The sequence below is a fragment of the Geotrypetes seraphini genome, chromosome 6 (genome assembly GCF_902459505.1).
Source record: "Geotrypetes seraphini chromosome 6, aGeoSer1.1, whole genome shotgun sequence".
Lineage (NCBI taxonomy): Eukaryota > Metazoa > Chordata > Amphibia > Gymnophiona > Dermophiidae > Geotrypetes > Geotrypetes seraphini.
In genome coordinates, this window is record NC_047089.1 from 22,463,273 (window position 1) to 22,485,751 (window position 22,479).

Below are 22,479 nucleotides of genomic sequence, written 5' to 3' on the forward strand. Positions count from 1 at the left end.
ATGACTATGTTTATTCTGTTCTCCCCATTTTATTATTTTTAATTGGATGTAATTTTGTCTCTTTTCAAGTAATTTGGTGCTTGGAGTGATTTTAAAGCTTTGCCTGCTTGAGAATTCACAGACTTCGGTCTGTAGCCGACAGGCCGATCCCATTGGGTACCTGTCAGCCAGCCTGCATAGTTTTCTTTGAAGCTCAGGGCAATCCCTGATGTGGTCTCACCTACTGTTAAGCAGGGGTCGAGCACAGGCTATTAGGTGCCTGTAGGAGGCTCGACGATGTCTTATAGGGTGCTGGCTGTGTCTTTGTACCTCCGCCCATCTTGGTGCGCATCAGATGGTCCATAGGTATATTCAAGGCATAGGAGTCTGACTGACAGCCCAAAGATCAGCTTTGCAGAAGCATTCCCAGCATTGTGACGGTGAATTTTTTCAGCCAGCTACAGTGAGAGCCATCGGGGGAGGCTGGAAAAGTGGGGGGTTTCAGCAGGGCAGGATTAATTCTTTGAGGGCCCCTAGGCACACAAGTACACAGGGCCCCCTGGCCCTGCCCCACCCCTACCCCGCCCATGCCCCACCTCTACCCCGCCCATGTCCTGCCCCCATTTATCTGTTTTCTTCTTTACTTCTTTATTTCCACTTGTATTTCTTTTTTTAAATTCAAAACAAACAAAGATTAGCATACCATTGCACAGTTTTTCTTCTATGCAACCCCCAAACATCTCTGAACAAATCCCCCTTCCTTCCCTTCCCATCTACTTACCCAGGACTTTAAATCTGAACCCTTTCCATGCATATATAAAAGTGTTCAAATATTTGTAAAGCAGTAATACTATCTGAAATATAAGTCTATATTAATAACCAAGTTTACAATGCCTCTCAACTGCCTCACTCTGCATCAACCAACTGTAACCCATATGTATGTATAATAACCAAACCTGTAACTCCTCTAGTACGTTCCACTCCATGTATGTTAATTTGCAACGAAAAAACAAGGAAAGCAGTCCACCAAAGAATCCAACATGAAACAAAAGAAGATTGGCAGAAAATAAGGATATTCAAATCAGGTTAATTCAAGGTGCTCCCAAGAACCATGCCTGATGCATTTCGCCAAACAAGGCTAGTCAACGCTAACAAACAACCATGTCTTTCATACAAACAGGTCACAGAAAACACCTTCACCTAGTATGGAATATATAATCACAAACTAACCTCTCCCCCTTTTACAAAACTGTAGTATGGTTTTTAGCCATAGCCAGCGCTAAAAAAATGCTCTACAGTTTTGTAAAAGGGGGGAATAAAATAGAAATACATTAAACAAAACCACCAAGGTTAAACAAAACCACCAAGATGCTGGACTCTGCATACAATGCAACACCACAGAAACAGCAATGCATGTCCCCTAAAGCAAAAAAATAAATAAATAGAAATTTTTTTTTCTACCTTTTGTCTGGTTTCTGCTCTCCTCATCTTCTTGTCAATATCTTCCTTTCATCTTCTGTCCTTCTGTGCCACTTCCAGAAACTGTATGCCTCCCCCTTCCGTCTTTCCCTTGTCCCCCATTGGTCTGGCATCCATCTTCTTCCATTCCTTCCTCCAATGGTCTGGCATCTCTCTCCTCTCCTCTTCTTCCCTTCCCTCCCCCACACCCCCATGGTCTGGCATTTCACTCTCTCGTCTCCCTTCCCCCCTTCCATCAGCATCAGCCCCCTTTCTTTCCCTCCAACCCAATTCCATCCAGTGTCCTTCCTTTTCCCTGCACACAATTCCATCAGCATCTGCCCCCTTTCTTTTCCTCCACCACCCTTTCATACCACACTGCCCCACCACCCTTCCATAGCACCCCGCCCCCTTTCTCTTCCTCCACCACCCTTCCATGCTCCTTTCTCCCCCTCCAAACATTGTTGCCAGCTCTGTGCTCTGAGCTCCTTTGCCCAAAAGCAGCATTATAACAGCTGAGAGCAACGCCCCCCCCCCCGCAGCAACGGCAACCCCCCCCCCTGTGGCAATGGCAACGAGCCCCCCTCCCGGCATCAACTGGAATGCAGCTAGATCTGTTACAGAAGGTCCCGCGATGACTGCTTCTGCCGGTCTATCCCCCTCCGACGTCACTTACTTGCTCCGGAAGAAGTGACGTTGGAGGGGGATGGACCGGCAGAAGCAGTCATCACGGGACCTTCCAGTAACAGATCCGGCTGCATTGCGGTTGATGCCGGGAAGGGGGGCCCGTTGCCATTGATGGCAAGGTGAGTCATCCTCCTTCAGCAGGCCCCCTTCAAAGTTTGGGGCCCTAGGCACGTACCTACTGGGCCTATTGATTAATCCGGCCCTGGGTTTCAGTGTTTCTTGATGTTCCCTTTCCTGAAAAAATCCTAAAATCACCATTTGTAGAGTTTGGGAAGTATGAAAAATATTGCAATTTTGTTGCAAATTTCTTGATGGTGGTCATCTTGGATTTGTAGTGATCTTTTTTTCTAAAGCTTCCTGCTTTTTCAAAACTGCAAATTATGCTTAGAAACCTGCTGGAATGGAGTCCTTGTGCTCTCCTCACATGGATTCTTTCCAGGATTATGTAAATTTAGTGCTTTTAGAGCATCTGCGCCACATGTGACACAGCGTGGGGGGGGGCAGCAGCATCCAGCTTAGCTTCTCTCCTGTTGAAGCTGTTGACCAAATGCTCAGCTAGCCCAACAGGGCGGCCTTTTGGGGCTCAACATGGCTGATACTTCGGTTAGCCAGGGTACAGACCTGCCACAGAAATGCAATTTTCAGGAACGGTGACTCTGCACCCCTGGAGCTGGACCCTTTTTCTCTATTTATGGAACTTTTTGAGGTCTGAATTTCAGAATGTCTCCCCCTGAGCAGTACCAAGCCGTCTCCATGAGATCTCTTAGTGGCGGTGTGCCTCAGCCTTCTGCTGTTTTCATGCTGCCTGCCCTGATCTAGGGGACCCTGATGCAGATGTTATATCATTGATCCTTTGTTTGCAGGTTCAGTGATTCCTGGAGTGGGGAATAAGAAAAAAAAAGGTGGACTGTGTGCTGGATCTGTGGATCCTTCTGGGGTCTTGAATCCTGGGGATGATTCTTACTCAGCCGGATCAGTCCACTTCTTCCTCCTGGCTTTCGCAGTCTGTTACCTTTCCCTGGTGCCCTGTTGTAAGCATTCTGGTCTCGGAACAATTTTACTCTCCAGAGGATGCTCTGAAAATTGTAAGAACTATTTCACGCTTCTCTCTTCTGGTACAGGAGTGTCAGCAGCTTGAGGGTCAGCCCAGGGTGGATTCTTTGGTGGTGCAGGTGACTAAATCCACCTCTCTCTCCAGGGAGGGTGGTATAGTGCTACAAGAGATGCAGGACCTCCGTGTGGATGGGATCCTCAGGAAACTTTTTGATGCAGCTGCTTTAGGCATTAAAACTGCTTTGGTGACATTTTTTGTTGCACGTGCCCATCTTTCTCGATTGCGCTTACTGGAGAGTGGGGCAGTGGATCCCCCCTCCTCAACTTCTTTTGGCTGGGACAAATTATATAGCTGATGTATTAAGAACATAAGAACATAAGAAGTTGCCTCCGCTGGGTCAGATCAGGGGTCCATCGTGCCCAGCAGTCCGCACCTGCGGCGGCCCATCAGGTCCATGACCTGTAAGGTTTTCTTGATTTAGCCCTAGCCCCCTTAATTTTTCTATCTATACTCCTTCTACACCCTATCTATCTCTAATCCCCCTAATTCTGTTTGCTTTCTTTGAGGCCGCTGCACATTGTGCCAATGATTTCACTGTTGTATCCACCAGCACACCCAATCTTTTTCAAGATTACTTTCCCCCAGCAATGCTCCCCCCATTTTGTAGCTGAACATCGGGTTCCTTTTCCCTATATGCATGACCTTGCATTTCTCTATGTTAAAGTGCATTTGCCATTTATTTGCCCACTCTTCCAGTTTGTATGAACTTATATGAGTTTGGCAAAGGTGTCGGCGTACTCCATCTCTGCTCGCAGAATGTTCTTGATCAGACAGTGGGCTGGCTGGTGATTCCATTTCCAAGGCTACTTTGCCTAGGCTGCTTTTTCAGGAGCAGTTATTGTTTGGCAAAGGTGGATGACCTCATGGATTCTGTGATGGACTGTAGCTATAAGATTCTTCCTGACAGCAAATTCAGACCCTCCATGGGTTCTGGTTGTTCTAATTTTGAGGCTTACGGCGTTCTCGACCGTATGCAAGTGCCACGTTGCAGAGATTTTTACAGGGCTCCAGAAGACAGTATACTGGCTTCAGGCGTTCCCAGCTTGCCACCTCCCATTTTGCACCCTCTGCCCTCTAGGCACAATGCGCCAGGCTGTGGGATGCCATCTTCAGATAGGGAGCAGGCTGTAGGTGGAGTTAAAGAACCCAGTGAAGTACAACAGAGGCAGAGTGAAAAATCCGGAGTGGATTCCTTCTGCTGGATGTGGCTAAAGGGATATAATCCATCAGTCTAGAACAGGGGTGTCAAAGTCCCTCGAGGGCTGCAATCCAGTAGGGTTTTCAGGATTTCCCCAATGAATATGCATGAGATCTATTAGCATACAATGAAAGCAGTGCATGCATCTTCATTGGAGGAAATCCTGAAAACCTGACTGAATTGTGACACCCCTGGTCTAGAAGGTCTCGCCTATCTACTGGAAAAAAGCTTATCCCAGGACAAGCAGGCAACATATTCTCAACATATGGGTGACGTCAACCACAGAGCCCCGATGCAGACAGCTTCACAAGCAGACTTGGTTGAAGAACTTTTGGAAAGTTCGCGACTGCTGCACCATGCATTTGCGAGTGCCTCCCGCCCGACGTAGGGCATGTCTCTTCATCGTCTCCTTAGTTTTAAGTTTTCTGTGGAGCCGAGAAGCCTCGGTTCGACGCTCTGTGTGAGAGTTAGTTCTAACTCGTGCCTTTTCTTCACCGTGGCTCCTGTAATTCTTTAATTTACAGAGTCCCTGTGTTGCGCGTGAATATAAAAAAAAAGTTTAATTTTTTTCGGTCGTATCATGGCGGGGCCAGGTCTGCAGCCATATTTCATTCGATGGCCCAGCTGGTCACAGGATTAAGAAGTGTAGCCGGTGTTAGCGAGCAATCTCCATCACTGACAGTGTTTAAGACCTAACCATCGTCCGGAGTCGTGCACCCGCTGTGCTACACTTAAAAATTGAGCTCTTAAACATCATCGAGTTCATATTGCAAAAATATTTGGGGAATGGATTTTTCTTCAACTAAAGCCTCGACCCCGATTGTGGCCTCAACTCCGTTGAAGTCTTCTGTGGGGCCCAAAGCTTCATCCTCGACCTCAACCTCTCTAAAACCTTTCTCGATAGGGAAGTCCTCATCCTCGGGGAAGTCAGCTAAATCCTCTCCGGAGGGGCCGTTATCCTCAGTGTCTCCATCAGGTAAGCTATCCAAGCCAACCCCTCAGGAGTCACAGGCCATCCCAACAACGACACTGGTGGACCTGGTCGCTTCGAGACTTCACAGGAAGCATGTCTCAAAATCAAGGCAACACTCTTCCTCGAGGTCATCTTCCTTGGAGTCCATAGCCACACTAAATGTATCAGTTCCAGTGGTTTTGGGGCCGGCTTTGCAGAATATGCTGGAAGTAATTCTGCATCAGGAGTTTGGTAACATGCTTGCCAAATTATCTCCTGCCTTGACCTTGCATCCTGTAGTCCAGCCTGAGTATTCAGCAGTAATACGAGTCGAGTTCTTGAGAGTGCCTCGAGATCAATCTACACATTCTGTGCAAGGAGTCGAGTCCTTTCGAGTGTCTCAAGATACATCTACACAAGGAGCTGAGTCCATATCAGTGTCTCGACTTTGATCTCCAACTTCCAGCCCTACCTCTCCGCATAAGGAATTGCCTTTTTGAAGGCACAGGGCAAGGACTCCTCAACATTCCTCATCGAGGCTGGATTCGAGATCACTACCTCGTTCCCTGAGGTACAGTTCATCTCTACACCATCTGTTGAGACATTCATAGAGGCCCAGGTCCTCTTCTTGAGACAGACCTCGTTTCTCGAGGCATCAAGATTCATCGAGGCAACCAACTTCCTTGTCGAGGAAATCTACGGTAGACCCACAGCATTTTCATCAGTCAAGTTCTTCTCCTGTATGGTTTTCTTCACCAGCTGGTTCTTCAAAATGAAGACGTTCTGCTTTGCTGGCTCATTCTAGAAGTAGTCTTTCATCTACTTCTTTGTCTATGGATTCTGATCTGCACTATCAATATTCCAGAGAGTCTTCACCTTCTTTCTCTGCCATGAGAGGTACTTCGAGGGGTTGTCGATCACTTTTGCCTCAACATCACTTTGGAGTCTGATTCAAAATACTCTAAGGAGTATTTGGAAGAACTGGGTATGCCTAATCCTCCTAGGGATTCCTTAAAATTACCCATGAATGGCATTCTTTCTCAAATGATACACCATATTCCATTCCTGCTGTGCCAGCAAAGCTGGAATCTCGATATAAAATGGTCCACTGTAAGGGATTTGAGAAGTCTCAATTATCTCATCAATCTTTTCTTGTGGAATCTTCTTTAATAAGAACCAGTCAGGCCAAGGTTTATGCCACAGTCCCACCTGGCCGAGAGGGCAGGACCATGGACAAGTTTGGCCATCGGCTGTATCAAAATTGTATGACGACAAATAGGATTTTAAGCTACAATTTTGTCTTTACATCATATCTCAAGCATTAGGTCAACGCATTGCCTACCAGAGTTCCAGCATATGCATTCCACTCTTGGTCAAATTTGCATATGGTTCAGGCTGCATATAATGCTGTTGAGATATCTTCCAGGGTCACTGTGTCCTCAGTAGTGAAGCACCGTCTAACCTGGCTCCGCACTGTAGATATGGATCAAAATCTGCAGGATCGACTGGCTAACATCCCATGTCAAGGGAATGAGCTGTTTGATGATTTGATTGAGGCAGCTACAAAACACTTGTCTGAGCATGAGAAATCATTTGCCTCCATAGTTCGGCCGAAGCCTTCCACTGTTAAGAGTTACAGGCCTCCTCCATCTTATCAGAGGCGTTATCCTCAGAAGGCAGCACCTTATTCAAGGCCACCTCCTAAAAAACAACAGCTGTAACAAAATAGGCAGCGTAAACCTCAGACTCTTGCTGCGTCTAAGCCTACTCTGCCTTTTTGACCATCTCACACAGAGCATAACTTCAATTGTTCTGCCTCTGTCCTCTCCTCTTCCCATAGGAGGTCGTCTTCATCATTTTTATCATCGATGAGAACTCATTACATCCGACCTCTGGGTCCTCACAATCATCAGGGAAGGTTACTCTCTTTACTTCCTTGAGGTTCCACCAGATCTTCCCCCAAGAGCGTATCCTTCAAATCCGTCACAGACAAGCTCTGCTTTGTCTCCGTGCTATCGAGGAAGTTCCTCTGGAACAGCAGAGCACGGGGTTTTATTCTTGTTACTTCCTTGTCCCGAAGAAGATGGGAGATCTGCAACATATTTTGGACACATTCCCATTCATCCAGCCTCTCGCAAGTTTCTCAGAATTCGGGTGGGAAATCATCATTTTTAATACAGAGTGCTACCTTTCGGCCTGGCATCATCTCCCAGAGTTTTCACCAAGTGCCTAGTAGTGGTGGCATCAGCTCTGCGCAGCCATGGTCTCAAGGTTTTCCCGTACTTAGATGACTGGCTCATCAAAGATTCAACATCTCAGGGGGTTATTATAGCGACTCAACAGACTATTTGGTTCCTCCAACATTTGAGGTTCCAAATAAACTTTCCAAAATCCCAGCTACAGCCCTCTCAAAACCTACAGTTCATTGGATCTGTACCAGACACTATACAACTCAGAGCATTCCTTCCTCAACAGCGTCAGGATGCTCTCATTCAGCTTTATCTCAAGGTGTCATTCCTCACTTTATTCTCAGCGAGACACATGATAGTTCTCCTAGGTCACATGGCCTCTACAGTTCACGTGACTCCTTTTGCCAGACTTCACCTCAGAATTTCTCAGTGGACAGGCTTCTGATCCACTCTCTCAACACATTACAGTGACTCCTTCATTGAGGCAATCCCTTCTCTTCCAATCTCTCCAGAGGTTTGCTGTTTCAAATGCCCCCTCATCAGAAGGTCCTCACAACAGATTCCTTGACCTTCGCTTGGGGGGTTCATCTCGATGGTCTCCGTACTCAAGGGCATTGGTCCAGCACAGATCGTCGGTGTCACATAAATCTGTTGGAAGTCAGAGCGATCTTCAGTGCTCTCAAAACTTTTCAGCATCTTCTTCACGATCAAGTAGTCTTCATTTGTACAGACAATCAAGTCGCCATGTACTATATCAACAAACAGGGAGGAACAGGATCTCTTCCCCTTTGTCAAGAGGCTCAGAAGGTTTGGAATTGGGCAATTCTTCCCAATATCTTTCTGAAAGCCATCTACATTCAAGGAGAGAAAACTTTTTAGTGGACAAATTGAGTCGTAATCTACAGCCTCACGAATGGACACTCAATTCGTCACCTCTCCATCACATTTTTTCTCAGTGGGGAAACCCCTCAGATAGATCTCTTTGTGTCTACCCACAACAACAAACTGCCTCACTTTTGCTCCAGGATATACTCTCCTCATCGCCTTAACGCAGATGCTTTTCTTCTGGAATGGACAAGCAGATTCCTATATGCGTTTCCTCCATTCCCTCTCATTCTCAAGACACTCGTCAATCTCAAACATGAACATGCCACCATGATTCTGATAGCTCCTCGGTGGTCCAGACAACCTTGGTTCTCCCTTCTCCTTCAACTCAGCAGCAGGGATCCACTACTTCTACCAGTTTTTCTGTCTCTGCTAACACAGAGTCAGGATTCTCTACTTCATCCCATTCTGCAGTCTCTGCACCTGACAGCTTGGTACTTTTCAGCATAACAGTTCTCTCAATCTGTCAAGGACATTTTAGAGGCTTCCAGGAAGCCTAACAGAAATGGACTAGGTTTTCTGCTTGGTGCACTCTTCATCACAAGGAGCCTCAATCTACCTCCTTGTCTTCAGTTCTGGATTACTTGTTTCATTTATCTCAATCAGGCCTCAAATCAACATCCATTTGAGTCCATCTCAGTGCAATTGCGGCTTTTCATCAGCCACTAGAAAGGAAATCACTATCTGCTCATCCTGTGGTTTCCAGATTTATGAAAGGACTTTTCAGTGTCAAACCTCCTTTCAAACCATCTTCAGTGGTTTGGGATCTCAATGTGGTTCTTGCTCAGTTGATGAAGCCTCCATTTGAACCAATGTCTTTGGCTCATCTGAAATATCTCACTTGGAAAGTGGTTTTCCTCATTACTCTCACTTCTGCTCACAGAGTCAGTGAGCTACAAGCTTTAGTAGCGGACCCACCTTTCACAGTATTCCATCACGATAAGGTGGTCCTTCGTACTCATCCTAAATTCTTAACAAAAGTTGTTTCAGAATTTCATCTCAATCAATCCATTGTACTTCCAGTGTTTTTTCCAAAGCCTCATTCTCACCCTGGAGAAACAGCTCTTCATACTTTGGACTGCAAGCATGCTTTGGCTATCTACTTACAAAGGACTAAGCCACAAAGATCTTCCCCTCAACTTTTTGTCTCCTTCAATCCAAACAAGTTGGGACATCCAGTTTCCAAAAGAACCATCTCCAACTGGTTGGATGCTTGCATCTCTTTCTGCTATGTTCAAGCTGGACTGCATCTAGAGCAGGGGTGCCCAAATGGTTGATCGCAAAGGCAATGCAAATCGATCGCATTGTCTTTGCGATCTTTTCTTCCTTCCTCCCTGAGCTAGGCCTGACGCATACAAGCGCCAGGCCTACAAGCCTTCACCTCCGACGTCAATTCAGATATTGGAGAGGAAGTTCCAGGCCAGCCAGGCAGCGATTGGCTGGCCCAGAACTTCCTCTCTGACGTCAGAATTGACATCGGAGGTGAAGTCTTGTGGGTCAAGTGCTTGTATGCGCCTGGCCTGGCTCAGGGAAGCAGGGAGAAATCAGCGTGGTGGCTTAGGGGAGAGATACAGAAAGGCAGGCAGGGGAAAAGAGAAAGAAAGTCGGGGGAGAGAGAAAGACAGAAATAAAGGGGGGGGGGGCAGGGGGAGAAAGAAAGACAGATAGAAAGAAAAGGGGAGGGGACAGAAAGAAAGAAATATTGGATTTACAGAAGAAGGAAGTGCAACTAGAGACTCATGAAATCACCAGACAAAAAGGTAGGAAAAATGATTTTATTTTCAATTTAGTATTCAAAATGTGTCCGTTTTGAGAATTTATATCTGCTGTCTATATTTTGCACTATGGCCCCCTTTTACTAAACCGCAATAGTGGTTTTTAGTGTCAGGAGCTATGAGGGGCATTCAGCGCAGCTCCCTGCGCTAAAAACCGCTATCACGGTTTAGTAAAAGGGGAGGGGGCATATTTGTCTATTTTTGTATAGTTGTTACTAAGGTGACATTGCATATTTTAAAGTCATCTGCCTTGACCTCTGAAAAAAAACTCCCGAATACAAATGATAATTACATTACATTACATTAGGGATTTCTATTCCGCCTGTGCCTTGCGGTTCTAGGCGGATTACAATAAAGATGAATCTGGACATTTCCAGTAGATTTACATTACAGGAGAAGAGTAGATTACAAGTAACTGTGAAGAGTTATAATACATTCAACATCGCAGCAGATATAACATAGCCTCGGATTACAATAAGGAAGATATCTGGGCATTTCCAGTAGAATTACATTACAGGAGAAGTGTTAATTACAGGTAATAGTGAAGAATTACAGTACATTCAATATCACAGGCGATGTTACATAGCAACTGAGTCAATTTATAACTGGTGGAGAATAAGAATTACAATATATTCTAGATTACAATAGATGTTACATGGGATGAGTCAAGTTTCTTCGGATGGAGAGTAGCATCATATGCCTATAAGTGGAAGTGTATTTATTGTTTTGATGATTAACATTTTCTCTGCGTACATTGTGCTTTGTGTTTTTTAAATTTTATTGTTGGTAGATCATTTTGACTTGGTAATTTTAAAAGTAGCTCGCAAACCAAAAAAGTGTGGGCACCCCTGATCTAGAGGGTCGAGTCACAGCCCATAAAGTTAGAGCCATGGTGGCATCTGTAGCTTTCCTTAGATCTACTCCTATTGAGGAAATCTGCAAATTCATACATTCACTTCTCATTATTGTCTGGATTTTTTCTCCAGACGGGATGGCCACTTTGGCCAGGCAGTATTACAAAATTTATTCTCCTGAATTGCCAACACTTCCACCACACCATTCTGGTTAGCTTGGAGGTCACCCATATGTTGAGAATATGCTGCCTGCTTGTCCTGGGATAAAGCACAGTTACTTACTGTTACAAGTGTTATCCAGGGACAGCAGGCAGATATTCTCACAATCCCCTCACCCCCCCTGGTTGGCTTTTTAGCTGGCTTATCTTAACTGAGGGACCACGCGCCTAAGTCGGGTGGGAAGGCACTCGCACATGCGCAGTGCGGCAGTCGCAAACTTCCCAAAAGTTCTTCAAGCAAGTCTGCTTGTGAAGCTGTCCACATCGGGGTTTCATGGTTATGTGTAAAAACTATATATGTAACCACCATCTGATGGTTTTTAATTTGTACATCGCTTAGAAACTTTGTATAGGCGATTAATTAAATGCTAATAAACTTGAACTTGAAACTTGAAACTTGATGTCACCCATATGTTGAGAATATTTGCCTGCTGTCCCTGGATAACACCTGTAACGGTAAGTACATAATTTTTAAAAAAATAAACCTAACCACATGACTCTGGACAAAATTTGGATTACAATATCAGATCTAGCTAAAGTTATGTGCAAGATTTATCTAAACAAATGCTTTCTTTTGAGCATAAACTGTCAAGCTGAGACTGCAATAGCTGAATTAAAAACTGAGTCACAATATTAAGGTGTTTAAGATGTCTGATCATTAGAATAAATAATCAATGGCTCCCAAATCTTTTTAAACTTATTATAATTACCTTGTTGAATAGCAAGCACCCTTTCCATTTTATAAATATGGCATACTGAATTCCACCAAAAAGTATAATTTAGTTTAGTATAATCTTTCCAATTTCCTGTAATCTGCTGAATGGCAACCCCTGTTAATATTAATAAAAGATAGAGGGAGGATGGGAGTATGAATGATAAGAATTGATAATTGTTAATTATTAGTATATGGGAGGGAGGGATGGTATTCTTTTATATTTATGTATTGGAAGATTACAAATAAGATTGTCAGGTGATTAATTAATATATTTTTGATGGATTATTGTACACTTGTAATTTTTGAAAAAGAATAAAGATTTATAAAAAATATATATATATATTATTTTGTGCACTTATTGTCAAATTTGAAACTGAATAAAGAATTATTTAAAAAAAACAAACAAAAAAAAACTGAGTCACAGAAGCTTTTGGGCTTTGAGCAATCTATCTTGGGTTCAAACAGTGCAAAACACATATGATTAAAGATTTAACTGGGATATGTTACAAACTTAATAATGTTGAAAACTTTATGAATAATGATAACTTAAAGTTGGTTAATTATTCATGTGAGTTGAAAATATCCTATAGGAATATGGTGGCACAATATTTATTGGAAGTATTTCAATTTAATAAAGGATCAAATATAATTTTGCTAAGAGTATACTATCTTATCCCAGGACAAGCAGGCAGCTATTCTTGACTGATGGGTGACGGCACCGACGGAGCCCCGGTACGGACAATTTTAGAGTGATTGCACTCTAAGAACTTTTTAGAAAGTTCTAGCTCGGCCGCACCGCGCACGCGCGAGTGCCTTCCCGCCCGACAGAGGCGCGCGGTCCCTCAGTTTCTTAGTTTCCGCGGAGCTAAGAAGACGCGTTTTCAACGGCTGTTGAAATTTTTTCCTAACTTGCCTTCCCGCTCGCGTAAACGTTTGGCTTAATTTGCCTTTTTTCTTTCTTTTATTTTGCTAAAAAAAAAAAAAAAAAATCTTTCATTTTTTTCTTCAATTTTCGGTTTTCCCCGGCGGGGCCTTCTGCCACCATCGAAGCCTCGGCCTTCGATTTGGCGGAAGCCGTTTTTCCTTTCATGCCCCCTCAACCGGGTTTTAAAAAGTGCCAGCGGTGTGCTAGGCCTATATCTCTCACGGACCCACACAACTGGTGTTTACAGTGTTTGGGTCCTGAGCATCAGGCCTCTTCTTGCACCCGCTGTGCTACTTTAAAAAAACGAACATTAAAAAATCGCTTAATTCAACAGCGATTGTTGTTCGGTGCCGAGATGTCCGACCCCGTTCCTTCGACTCCGGCTTCGGCACCGATTCAGTCGGCACCCTCGTCTTCGACGCCGCGTGATTCCACACCGGCATCCCAACAGTCAGGTAAGCCGGCTAAGAAGCCTTCCCCGCTGGAACGTCTTCCGGCCTCGAGTGCAGTGAGCCCAATCCTGCCGCCGGTTCGACACCAGCGGAAGCGCTCCGCCCCTATAGAGGTGAGTCCCTCGACATCGGGCTCCTCATCTCCGGGGCGTCGAGCGGCACCGCAGGTACCGCAGAAGAAAAAAGCGGTGCTGGTGCCATCCCTCGATGACCGCATTACGGCCATCCTTCAGGTGCAGCTTAAGGAGCAATTAGAACGACTCCTTCCTGCTATCATGACACCGAACCTTCCGGTGCCAGTTCGCACCGAGCCATCGGTACCGGTTGTTGAACAACCCGTATCGGTACCGATTGTGGAACCCGTATTAACCGCTTCCACTGTTTCGGTACCGCTTCACCTAACCTCATCGGTATCGATGCCAGTCCTTGCACCGGAGCCGAGAGCTCACCATCAATCGGTGCAGACTTCGGCACCGGTGCGTCCGATAACTTCTCCGGACACGGTATCGATGAGGTCGGGTAAGTCGATGCGCAAAACCCGACACATGCAAACGTCGACACCTGAGTCTCGGGACCATTCTTCCCATGTAAGGGACCCTGATCTGTGGGGAGACTCAGAGGAACCCTTTCTTTCTGAAGGAGAATGTTCCTCAGAGGAGGAGGATTCGGCTTTCCCTGACCCATCCTCCAGACAGGCCACTTCCTCTTTCTCTAGTTTTTTGAAAGAGATGTGTGAGTCCTTGTCCATTCCTTTGGAGGCTGAATCCAAAAAGTCTAAAGCTTTTTTGGATGCCCTTGATTTTGATCAGCCTCCAAAGGAATTTTTGAAACTTCCCCTTCATGACATCTTGAGGGAAACTTTCTATAAGAATTTAGAGACTCCTTTAACTGTCCCAGGGGCCCCACGTAAACTGGATTCTCTATATAAGGTAATTCCCATTCCTGGGTTCGACAAACCTCAACTACCACATGAATCCTTATTTGTCGAATCCACCCTTAAAAAGACTTCAGGAGCCAGTGTATATGCATCTGTCCCTCCTGGCAGAGAAGGAAGGGCCATGGATAAATTTGGTAAGAGGCTCTACCAAAATGCTATGTTAGCTAATAGGGCTAGTAATTATGCTTTTCATTTTTCTTTTTATTTAAAGCATCTCCTTACCACCATGGCTTCTTTCGAGAAATATCTTCCTTCACGAAAGCATTCCGCTTTTCACACATGCTTGTCGTCTCTTCTCCAATTGCGTAAGTTTATGGTGAGATCCATATATGACACTTTTGAACTTACATCCAGAGCGACAGCAATGTCAGTAGCTATGCGTCGTTTGGCCTGGCTTCGGGTATCCGAGCTTGATGTTAACCATCAAGATCGGTTAGCCAATGCCCCATGTCTAGGGGATGAGCTCTTTGGGGATTCCATGGACTCAACTACACAAAAGCTCTCTGCTCATGAGACGCGCTGGGATACCCTGCTTAAGAATAAAAAGAAGCCTCCTCCGCCAAGACCATACAGGCAGCAATCGGCCTATCAACGCCGTTTCACAGCCCGTCCATTGCCTACCACTGCTCAACAACCTAGGCGTCAGAGGCAACAACAACGTCAGCCTCCCAGACAACAGCAACAGCAACAAGCTGTAAAACAACCTCCTCAGCAGAAGTCACAGCCCTTTTGACTTCATTCTCCGCAGTATAGCCAGTATCCCTATTCCTGCTCTCCTGCCTCAGCCTATAGGAGGTCGACTTTCTCTGTTCCTCAGCCGGTGGGAAGTGATCACTTCGGACCAATGGGTCCTCAACATCATCCGCCACGGCTACTCTCTCAACTTTCAGACTCTCCCACCTCAAAGCCTGCCAAAAGAGTCTGCTTTGAACAGTCCTCAATCAGCCCTCCTTATTCAGGAGGTCCAATCCCTCCTCCTTCTGAACGCTATAGAGGAAGTTCCTCTAGATCAAAAGGGGCAGGGATTCTACTCCCGTTACTTTCTAGTTCCCAAAAAGACAGGAGATCTCAGACCCATCCTGGATCTTCGCGATCTCAACATTCATCTAGTAAAAGAAAAATTCAAGATGCTTTCTTTAGCCATCCTTTATCCCCTTCTAAATCAATACGACTGGCTATGCTCCCTCGATCTCAAAGAGGCTTACACTCACATACCGATCAATGTAACCTCAAGACCATATCTCCGATTCATGATCAATCATTGTCATTACCAGTACAAGGTGCTGCCCTTCGGTCTTGCCTCATCTCCAAGGGTATTCACCAAATGTCTCATTGTGGTGGCGGCTTTTCTACGCTCTCACCACCTGCATGTATTTCCTTACCTGGACGATTGGTTGATCAAGGACACTTCTGCCCAAGCGGTCCTTCTGGCCACCAACCAAACCATCCAGTTTCTACAACTTCTGGGATTCGAGATCAATCTACCCAAATCCCATATCATTCCCACTCAGAGACTTCAATTCATTGGAGCGATCCTAGATACACTCCTCATGAGAGCTTTCCTGCCATCCAATCGTCTTCAGACCCTTCAGTCTCTATGTCACCAGGTATTTCCTCTGCCGTCCATCTCAGCAAGGCAAATGATGGTGCTCTTGGGACACATGGCATCCACAGTTCATGTCACACCTCATGCCCGTCTTCACCTGCGCACTCCTCAATGGACCCTTGCGACCCAGTGGTCCCAAGCGTCGGACCCTTGCTCACGACACATATCTGTGACATCATCTCTTCGTCAGTCTCTGCAATGGTGGTTGGTATCCTCAAATCTATCCAGAGGTCTTCTGTTCCATCAGCCTCCTCATCAACTAGTCATCACCACCGACGCCTCTCTTTATGCATGGGGAGCTCACTTGAACGAGTTCCAGACTCAGGGTCTTTGGTCAGCCCAGGAAAGGAAGCATCAAATCAATTTCCTGGAACTCAGAGCGATGTTTTACGCCCTCAAGGCCTTTCAACACCTTCTCTTTCCTCAGGTCCTTCTGTTGTGCACAGACAATCAGGTTGCGATGTACTACATCAACAAACAGGGTGGGACAGGCTCTCGCCTTTTATGCCAGGAAGCTCAGAAGATCTGGACTTGGGCCATAGATCATCATCTCTTCCTGAAAGCTATATACATTCAAGGGAAACAGAATTCCTTAGCGGACAAACTCAGCAGAATTCTCCAACCTCACGAGTGGACACTCGATCCCGTAACTCTGCACTCTATCTTCAATCAATGGGGCACTCCTCAGATAGACCTCTTTGCAGCTCCTCACAATCATCAGCTGCCCCTTTTCTGCTCCAGACTTTACTCTCCACACCGTCTAACAGCAGATGCTTTTCTCCTCGACTGGTCGAATCTGTTCCTGTACGCCTTCCCTCCTCTGCCTCTCATGTTGAGAACCTTGTTCAAGCTCAAGAGGGAACGAGCCACCATGATTCTGATTGCTCCGAGGTGGCCCAGGCAACATTGGTTCTCCCTTCTACTTCAACTCAGTTCCAGGGAACCTTTTCTTCTTCCTCTGTTTCCTTCTCTGCTTACGCAACAGCAGGGAACCCTTCTGCATCCCAACCTCCAGTCTCTACACCTGATGGCTTGGTATCTCTCGGGCTGAACTCGACTGATACTCTTTTGTCTCAGCCCGTTCGTTCCATTCTGGATGCCTCCAGGAAACCAGCCACTCTACAATGTTACCATCAAAAGTGGACAAGATTTTCTTCCTGGTGTCTTCTTCATCATCTTGATCCCACTTCCCTAGCAGTGGAGACGTTGTTGGATTATCTTCTTTCTTTGTCTGATTCTGGCCTGAAGTCCTCTTCCATCAGGGTCCACCTCAGTGCCATTGCAGCTTTTCATGAGCCAGTCCATGGAAAACTTCTTTCAGCTCATCCCCTGGTATCCAGGTTCATGCGTGGGCTTTTCAATGTGAAACCACCTCTTAAAGCCCCTCCGGTTATCTGGGATCTCAATGTGGTTCTTTCAGCTTTAATGAAGCCTCCATTTGAACCTTTAGCTACTTCTCCTTTCAAATTTCTCACTTGGAAGGTACTTTTCCTTATTGCTCTTACCTCTGCCAGGAGAGTCAGTGAGCTTCATGCACTGGTTGCAGATCCACCTTTTACGGTCTTTCATCATGACAAGGTGGTTTTGCGTACACATCCAAAGTTTCTCCCCAAGGTTGTCTCGGAATTTCATCTCAACCAATCCATGGTTCTACCGGTTTTCTTTCCCAAACCTCATTCCCATTCTGGGGAACAAGCTCTGCATACTTTGGATTGTAAAAGGGCTCTTGCTTACTATCTGGAGCGTACGAAACCCCACAGATCAGTTCCCCAACTTTTTCTGTCCTTTGATTCGAACAAATTGGGACGTCCTGTTTCTAAACGCACGTTGTCTAATTGGCTAGCAGCGTGCATTTCTTTCTGTTATGCTCAGTCCGGACTGACACTGGAAGGTTCTGTCACGGCCCATAGAGTCAGAGCAATGGCAGCATCTGTAGCTTTCCTCCGTTCCACTCCTATTGAGGAAATCTGCAAAGCTGCTACTTGGTCCTCAGTTCACACTTTTACATCTCATTATTGTCTGGATGCATTCTCCAGAAGGGATGGTCACTTCGGCCAATCTGTATTACAAAATTTGTTTTCTTAATGGCCAACCTTCCCTCCATCCCTCTTTTTGTTAGCTTAGAGGTCACCCATCAGTCAAGAATAGCTGCCTGCTTGTCCTGGGATAAAGCACAGTTACTTACCGTAACAGGTGTTATCCAGGGACAGCAGGCAGATATTCTTGCGTCCCACCCACCTCCCCGGGTTGGCTTCTTAGCTGGCTTATACTAACTGAGGGACCGCGCGCCTCTGTCGGGCGGGAAGGCACTCGCGCGTGCGCGGTGCGGCCGAGCTAGAACTTTCTAAAAAGTTCTTAGAGTGCAATCACTCTAAAATTGTCCGTACCGGGGCTCCGTCGGTGCCGTCACCCATCAGTCAAGAATATCTGCCTGCTGTCCCTGGATAACACCTGTTACGGTAAGTAACTGTGCTTTCCCTCACAAAGAAGGGGGACTCAGATTGACTCAAGGGCTATTACTCTCGATTTTTTAGCATTATTGCCTGAGGCAGGATTAAATAGGGGAAACTCTCGGTCTACAGATATTTTCACTTTGTGCCCTTGTAAGGATAAGGATTGGTTCCTGAAATGTTATTTTAAGAATAACGATAATTTCTTTGAGGGAATTGTGTTTTTCCTGAAATGAGTTGTGATATGCAGAAGAGAGAAAGGGTTTTCTTTCTTCTTCACATGACACTGTTTTTCCCTAGAACTTATATTTTTGTTGTTTGGATCTTCTTTAATTTTGTGGACTTTAGCTGTAACTCATAGGTTAATTGATTTTTTTTTTTGCTTTCTTTTTTTCTTTATTATATCTTATTTATTAAAAAAAAAAATCTATTCTGCACTATCCCAAGTTCTACGCAGTTCTCAAATCAATATACACAATTAAAACCAAAAAACTTAAAAGAATATGGCCCCTTTGTACAAAGCCATGCAGCCGAGTGCCATATGACAAATGCTCCAATGTCCATTTATTTCCTATGTGTGTTGGAGCATTTACCGTGCCGGCCCTTGCTGTTGTCTTTTGTAAAAGAAGCGGATATTTATTTATTTATAGACCACTTATATCCTAAGTGGTTTTACATTCAGGTACTTTATCATTTTTCCCTATCTGTCCTGGCAGGCTCAAATTCTATCTAATGTATCTGTGGCAATGGGGGAGATTAAGTGACTTGCCCTGGGTCACAAGGAGCAGCAAGGGATTTGAACCCACAACCTCTAACCACTGCACCACACACTCCCACAAACCTACCTATTAGTATATATAGTTTGTCTACAAGTCATCTGTAGTTCTGTTACCTGACAATCAACTTTTCTATACAAGCTATCTTGATATGTACATGAGAAATTTATTATAAATAAACATAAAAACGAATAAATGCATAATGCTCATCTGAAGTACTGAAGAAACAGTGTTTTGTTTTTCTTAGGGCTGGAAGCAAACTACTACTTGATCAGCTTGAAAAATATCCGCGCTGCTTTCAGTGTAAAAGACATATTCGCAACAAGGGAAAATCCAATTTGTGGTCATCAGACTTTATACTTAAGTCTCGCCTAATGGCCTAAATTCATTTGTGACCCTTTTTTTGTTTGTTTTATTGAAAAGATTTTCACTCTGTGACTATGATAATGATCTCATATTAATGGAACATTTTAAAATAATGTATGTTGCTATATAAATATTTTGATGTAAAGCTATGTGTGCGTATGTACATTTAAAAAATTAGGTCATGAGGATTATGAAGAATTATAAAAAAGAGTTATGAAGCTCCATTTTTGTTTTCATTGTAGCAATATCAAACTTTTTATTTGTGCTACAAATGAAAACATTAATATTAAATCATTCCATTGTGGGGAGCATAACCAAATTTGAAAAATTTAAAGGCAGTTCTAAAGAAATCTCGTAAATATTTTTCTGGAATATTTTTGTGTACCTGAATGAAAATAAGTATCAATATGTGATAGATACCATGTGTTCTGTGCATGAATCATTTATTAAACTTACATTTCTATGTTAATAGAATGCTCCAGTTATGATCAGTGGAATTAAGCAATTGCATGTTAATCTATGGCTATGCATTACAGAAGTAAAATCAAAACTCTTGTTAGTGGTTTTCTTTAAACTCTGCAGGAGTTAAGAGATTATCTGATCAAACTTTATTCATTTTAGGGGAAAATGGCTGACATTATATTCAGAAAGTTACACAGATATCTTGCATAAAAAGCATACCGTTATATATATTCATTGTATAGTCAGGGTCATGGATTTGATATACTGCTGTTCTGTTGATACAATCAAAGCAGTTTACTATACTATATGCAGGTAACTTTATAATATGTTTGAAACCAGTAAAAAGAAAGAACAAATGAAATCAGCCATTCAATTATCTCAGGATTGCTTCCAACCTGGTTTGAAATAGATTCTATTTGGGGGTGGGGGGGACTGAATGAAGGTGCTACAGTGGTTATTTATTTCTTTGCCCATTTTCATCATAATCAATTAGCCTTCAAAGTTATGTTCAAGAAAAATATTTTAAGAGAAAATTTAGCTTATAGCAGAATTACTTCTTGAACCAGGGACTATAACATAACATACCATGCATAAATGTGTAGGGTGTTTTACCAGTATATATTTTTCAAGATGGTCCTCTGTACAGTCAGTTATCATCTGAACAGATGTACCCTTGATCTATTCAATTAATTTTTCTAAAGATTTTATCTACTTGTCACTGTATTTGCTTCTACAGTTTATTTCCTGCTTGCCTACCTGGATTTTTTAGGAGCCTTCGGCAAAACTTCTTTTATAGGAATTAATTTTTGCCCTTCCCCTTTATAGGAAAATCGGACACAGTCTGGAGCATGACCCCATGCTAGTGTCGTTATAATCCAGTGTTCATGTTATAACCACTACTGTGCAGTGAACCTCCATAATTCTACCCAAATCACTGGGGCTACAAAAGTCTACTTCTTTAGCATCCCTCCAGACTGGCACAGAAACAGATGGGTTTATGCTCCTCTGCCAGCGGGTGGAGACTGAGACACTAACTTCTGGCTACAGTACAAATGGGCTTTGCAGTCCTTCTTACAATCAGTCTTTTCTCAGTCTCCAGCAGGTGGAGTGGTAAGTTGTGCAGTCTGTGCTAAGGTTTGTTTGGGCTTGTTGGATCTGGTTAGGGAATTTTTCTGGTCCCTTTTGCTGTCTGGATAGAGCTTAGGGGACCCTCTTGGGGGTCCTGGGGACCTCAAGGGTGCCACACTCAAAAGGGTCAAGTCCCTCCCCCCCCACCTCCCCAGGTTTACTGTATTTAGAGAAACCTCAACTGTACACCTTGCCACCTATAATGGCACTGAACACAATTTAGAGTGCAATGTGGGGAGTCTGCTTTAACTTGACACAGTTGGTGAGCTTTGAGAAGTTAAAAAAAATTTAAAAAGACACAAGAAATAAATGGAGCATAAAGTGGTCCTGAGGCTGCCATTTTTATACGGCATTGTTGTATGTGGGTTTTTGGCACATTTAGTATGTGTGCTTCGAGAAGCAGCACAAGTGCTTAAAACCTGGCTCTTCTCTAACATGTAATTTCTTTTCCCTTATTTTTCCACTCGATTTATAAACTTATGTAAATCTTTTCCTACCCTTTCTCATTTTTAAGTTCTTGTAAACCGTGCCAAGCTCTACTTCCGTGGAGATGATGCGGTATATAAACGTAAGGTTTAGTTTAGTTTATATGGGCACTGAGCAGTGGATGCGGCTGGTGGGTGCACAAAATGTTCTAGGTGCCTTGGGGGCGGGGGCGGGAGACCTGGCTTCATATGTTGGTGTGTCTGGCTCCCCTTCACATGCATACCACTTGTCAGTGGAAGGCACTGGTGATGCTCAGGTCTCACCTACCGCCCACGCCGGGGTTTCCTCAGCTGCCAACGGTCTGTCAGATTCGGGCTTGTGGAACACTGGGAAGGCTGTGGCTGCTAGCGGTGTTCTCTGTAGTGGTAAGGTCGAATATGGCTTTGGTGCCATGTTTCATTTCAGGTGCCAGTTTAGTGATGGCGCTTCCCTCAGTTTTGGTGAGAAACGTGGCCATTTTGCCCACTGCTTCAGGCGACCTTCCTCCTGTCTTAGGGAGACAGGAGTAGGTCTTAAATGTGTCTTCTGCTCATGCTATGATTTCTAGATTGCTGCTGGGGTTGTTGAGCACTGATTTAATGTTAGCCATGTAGAAGGCTTATTTATAGGCGGCTAAGGGTCCTGCTTCAGTTCCAGGGATCATCTGGGGGGGGGGCTTATCTTTACACAGTCACCCTGTTCAATCTCCTGCTAAAGTTGCCTCTATCTGGCCCCCTCAGCCATTGTCCAAACAGCCGCAGGTGTCTTGGGATGAGGATTATTTTCTGGCTGATCTATTTCCTCTGGATGGGGACATGGATCTTGGGGAGGATTTTCCAGATCTGTTAGTGGGTCTGATGTTTTGGATAGAGTTTTTTTTCCCTAAGG

General features: G+C 44.5%; 1 protein-coding gene across 3 annotated transcripts in view; it reads left to right on the forward strand.

Annotated features, from left to right (window-relative positions):
• The window catches only part of CCDC81 (coiled-coil domain containing 81), a 156,428-nt gene extending 134,800 nt beyond the window's left edge, over positions 1–21,628 (forward strand). The window contains exon 13 of one of the 3 annotated variants that reach the window (XM_033950548.1): positions 19,418–21,628. In XM_033950548.1, the coding sequence (XP_033806439.1) occupies positions 19,418–19,553 (136 nt within the window). In that variant the 3' untranslated portion in view covers positions 19,554–21,628. The remainder of the gene's footprint in view (positions 1–19,417) is intronic. The other 2 variants (XM_033950545.1, XM_033950546.1) reach the window with 2 other exon arrangements.
• The last annotated feature ends 851 nt before the right edge of the window (positions 21,629–22,479 follow it).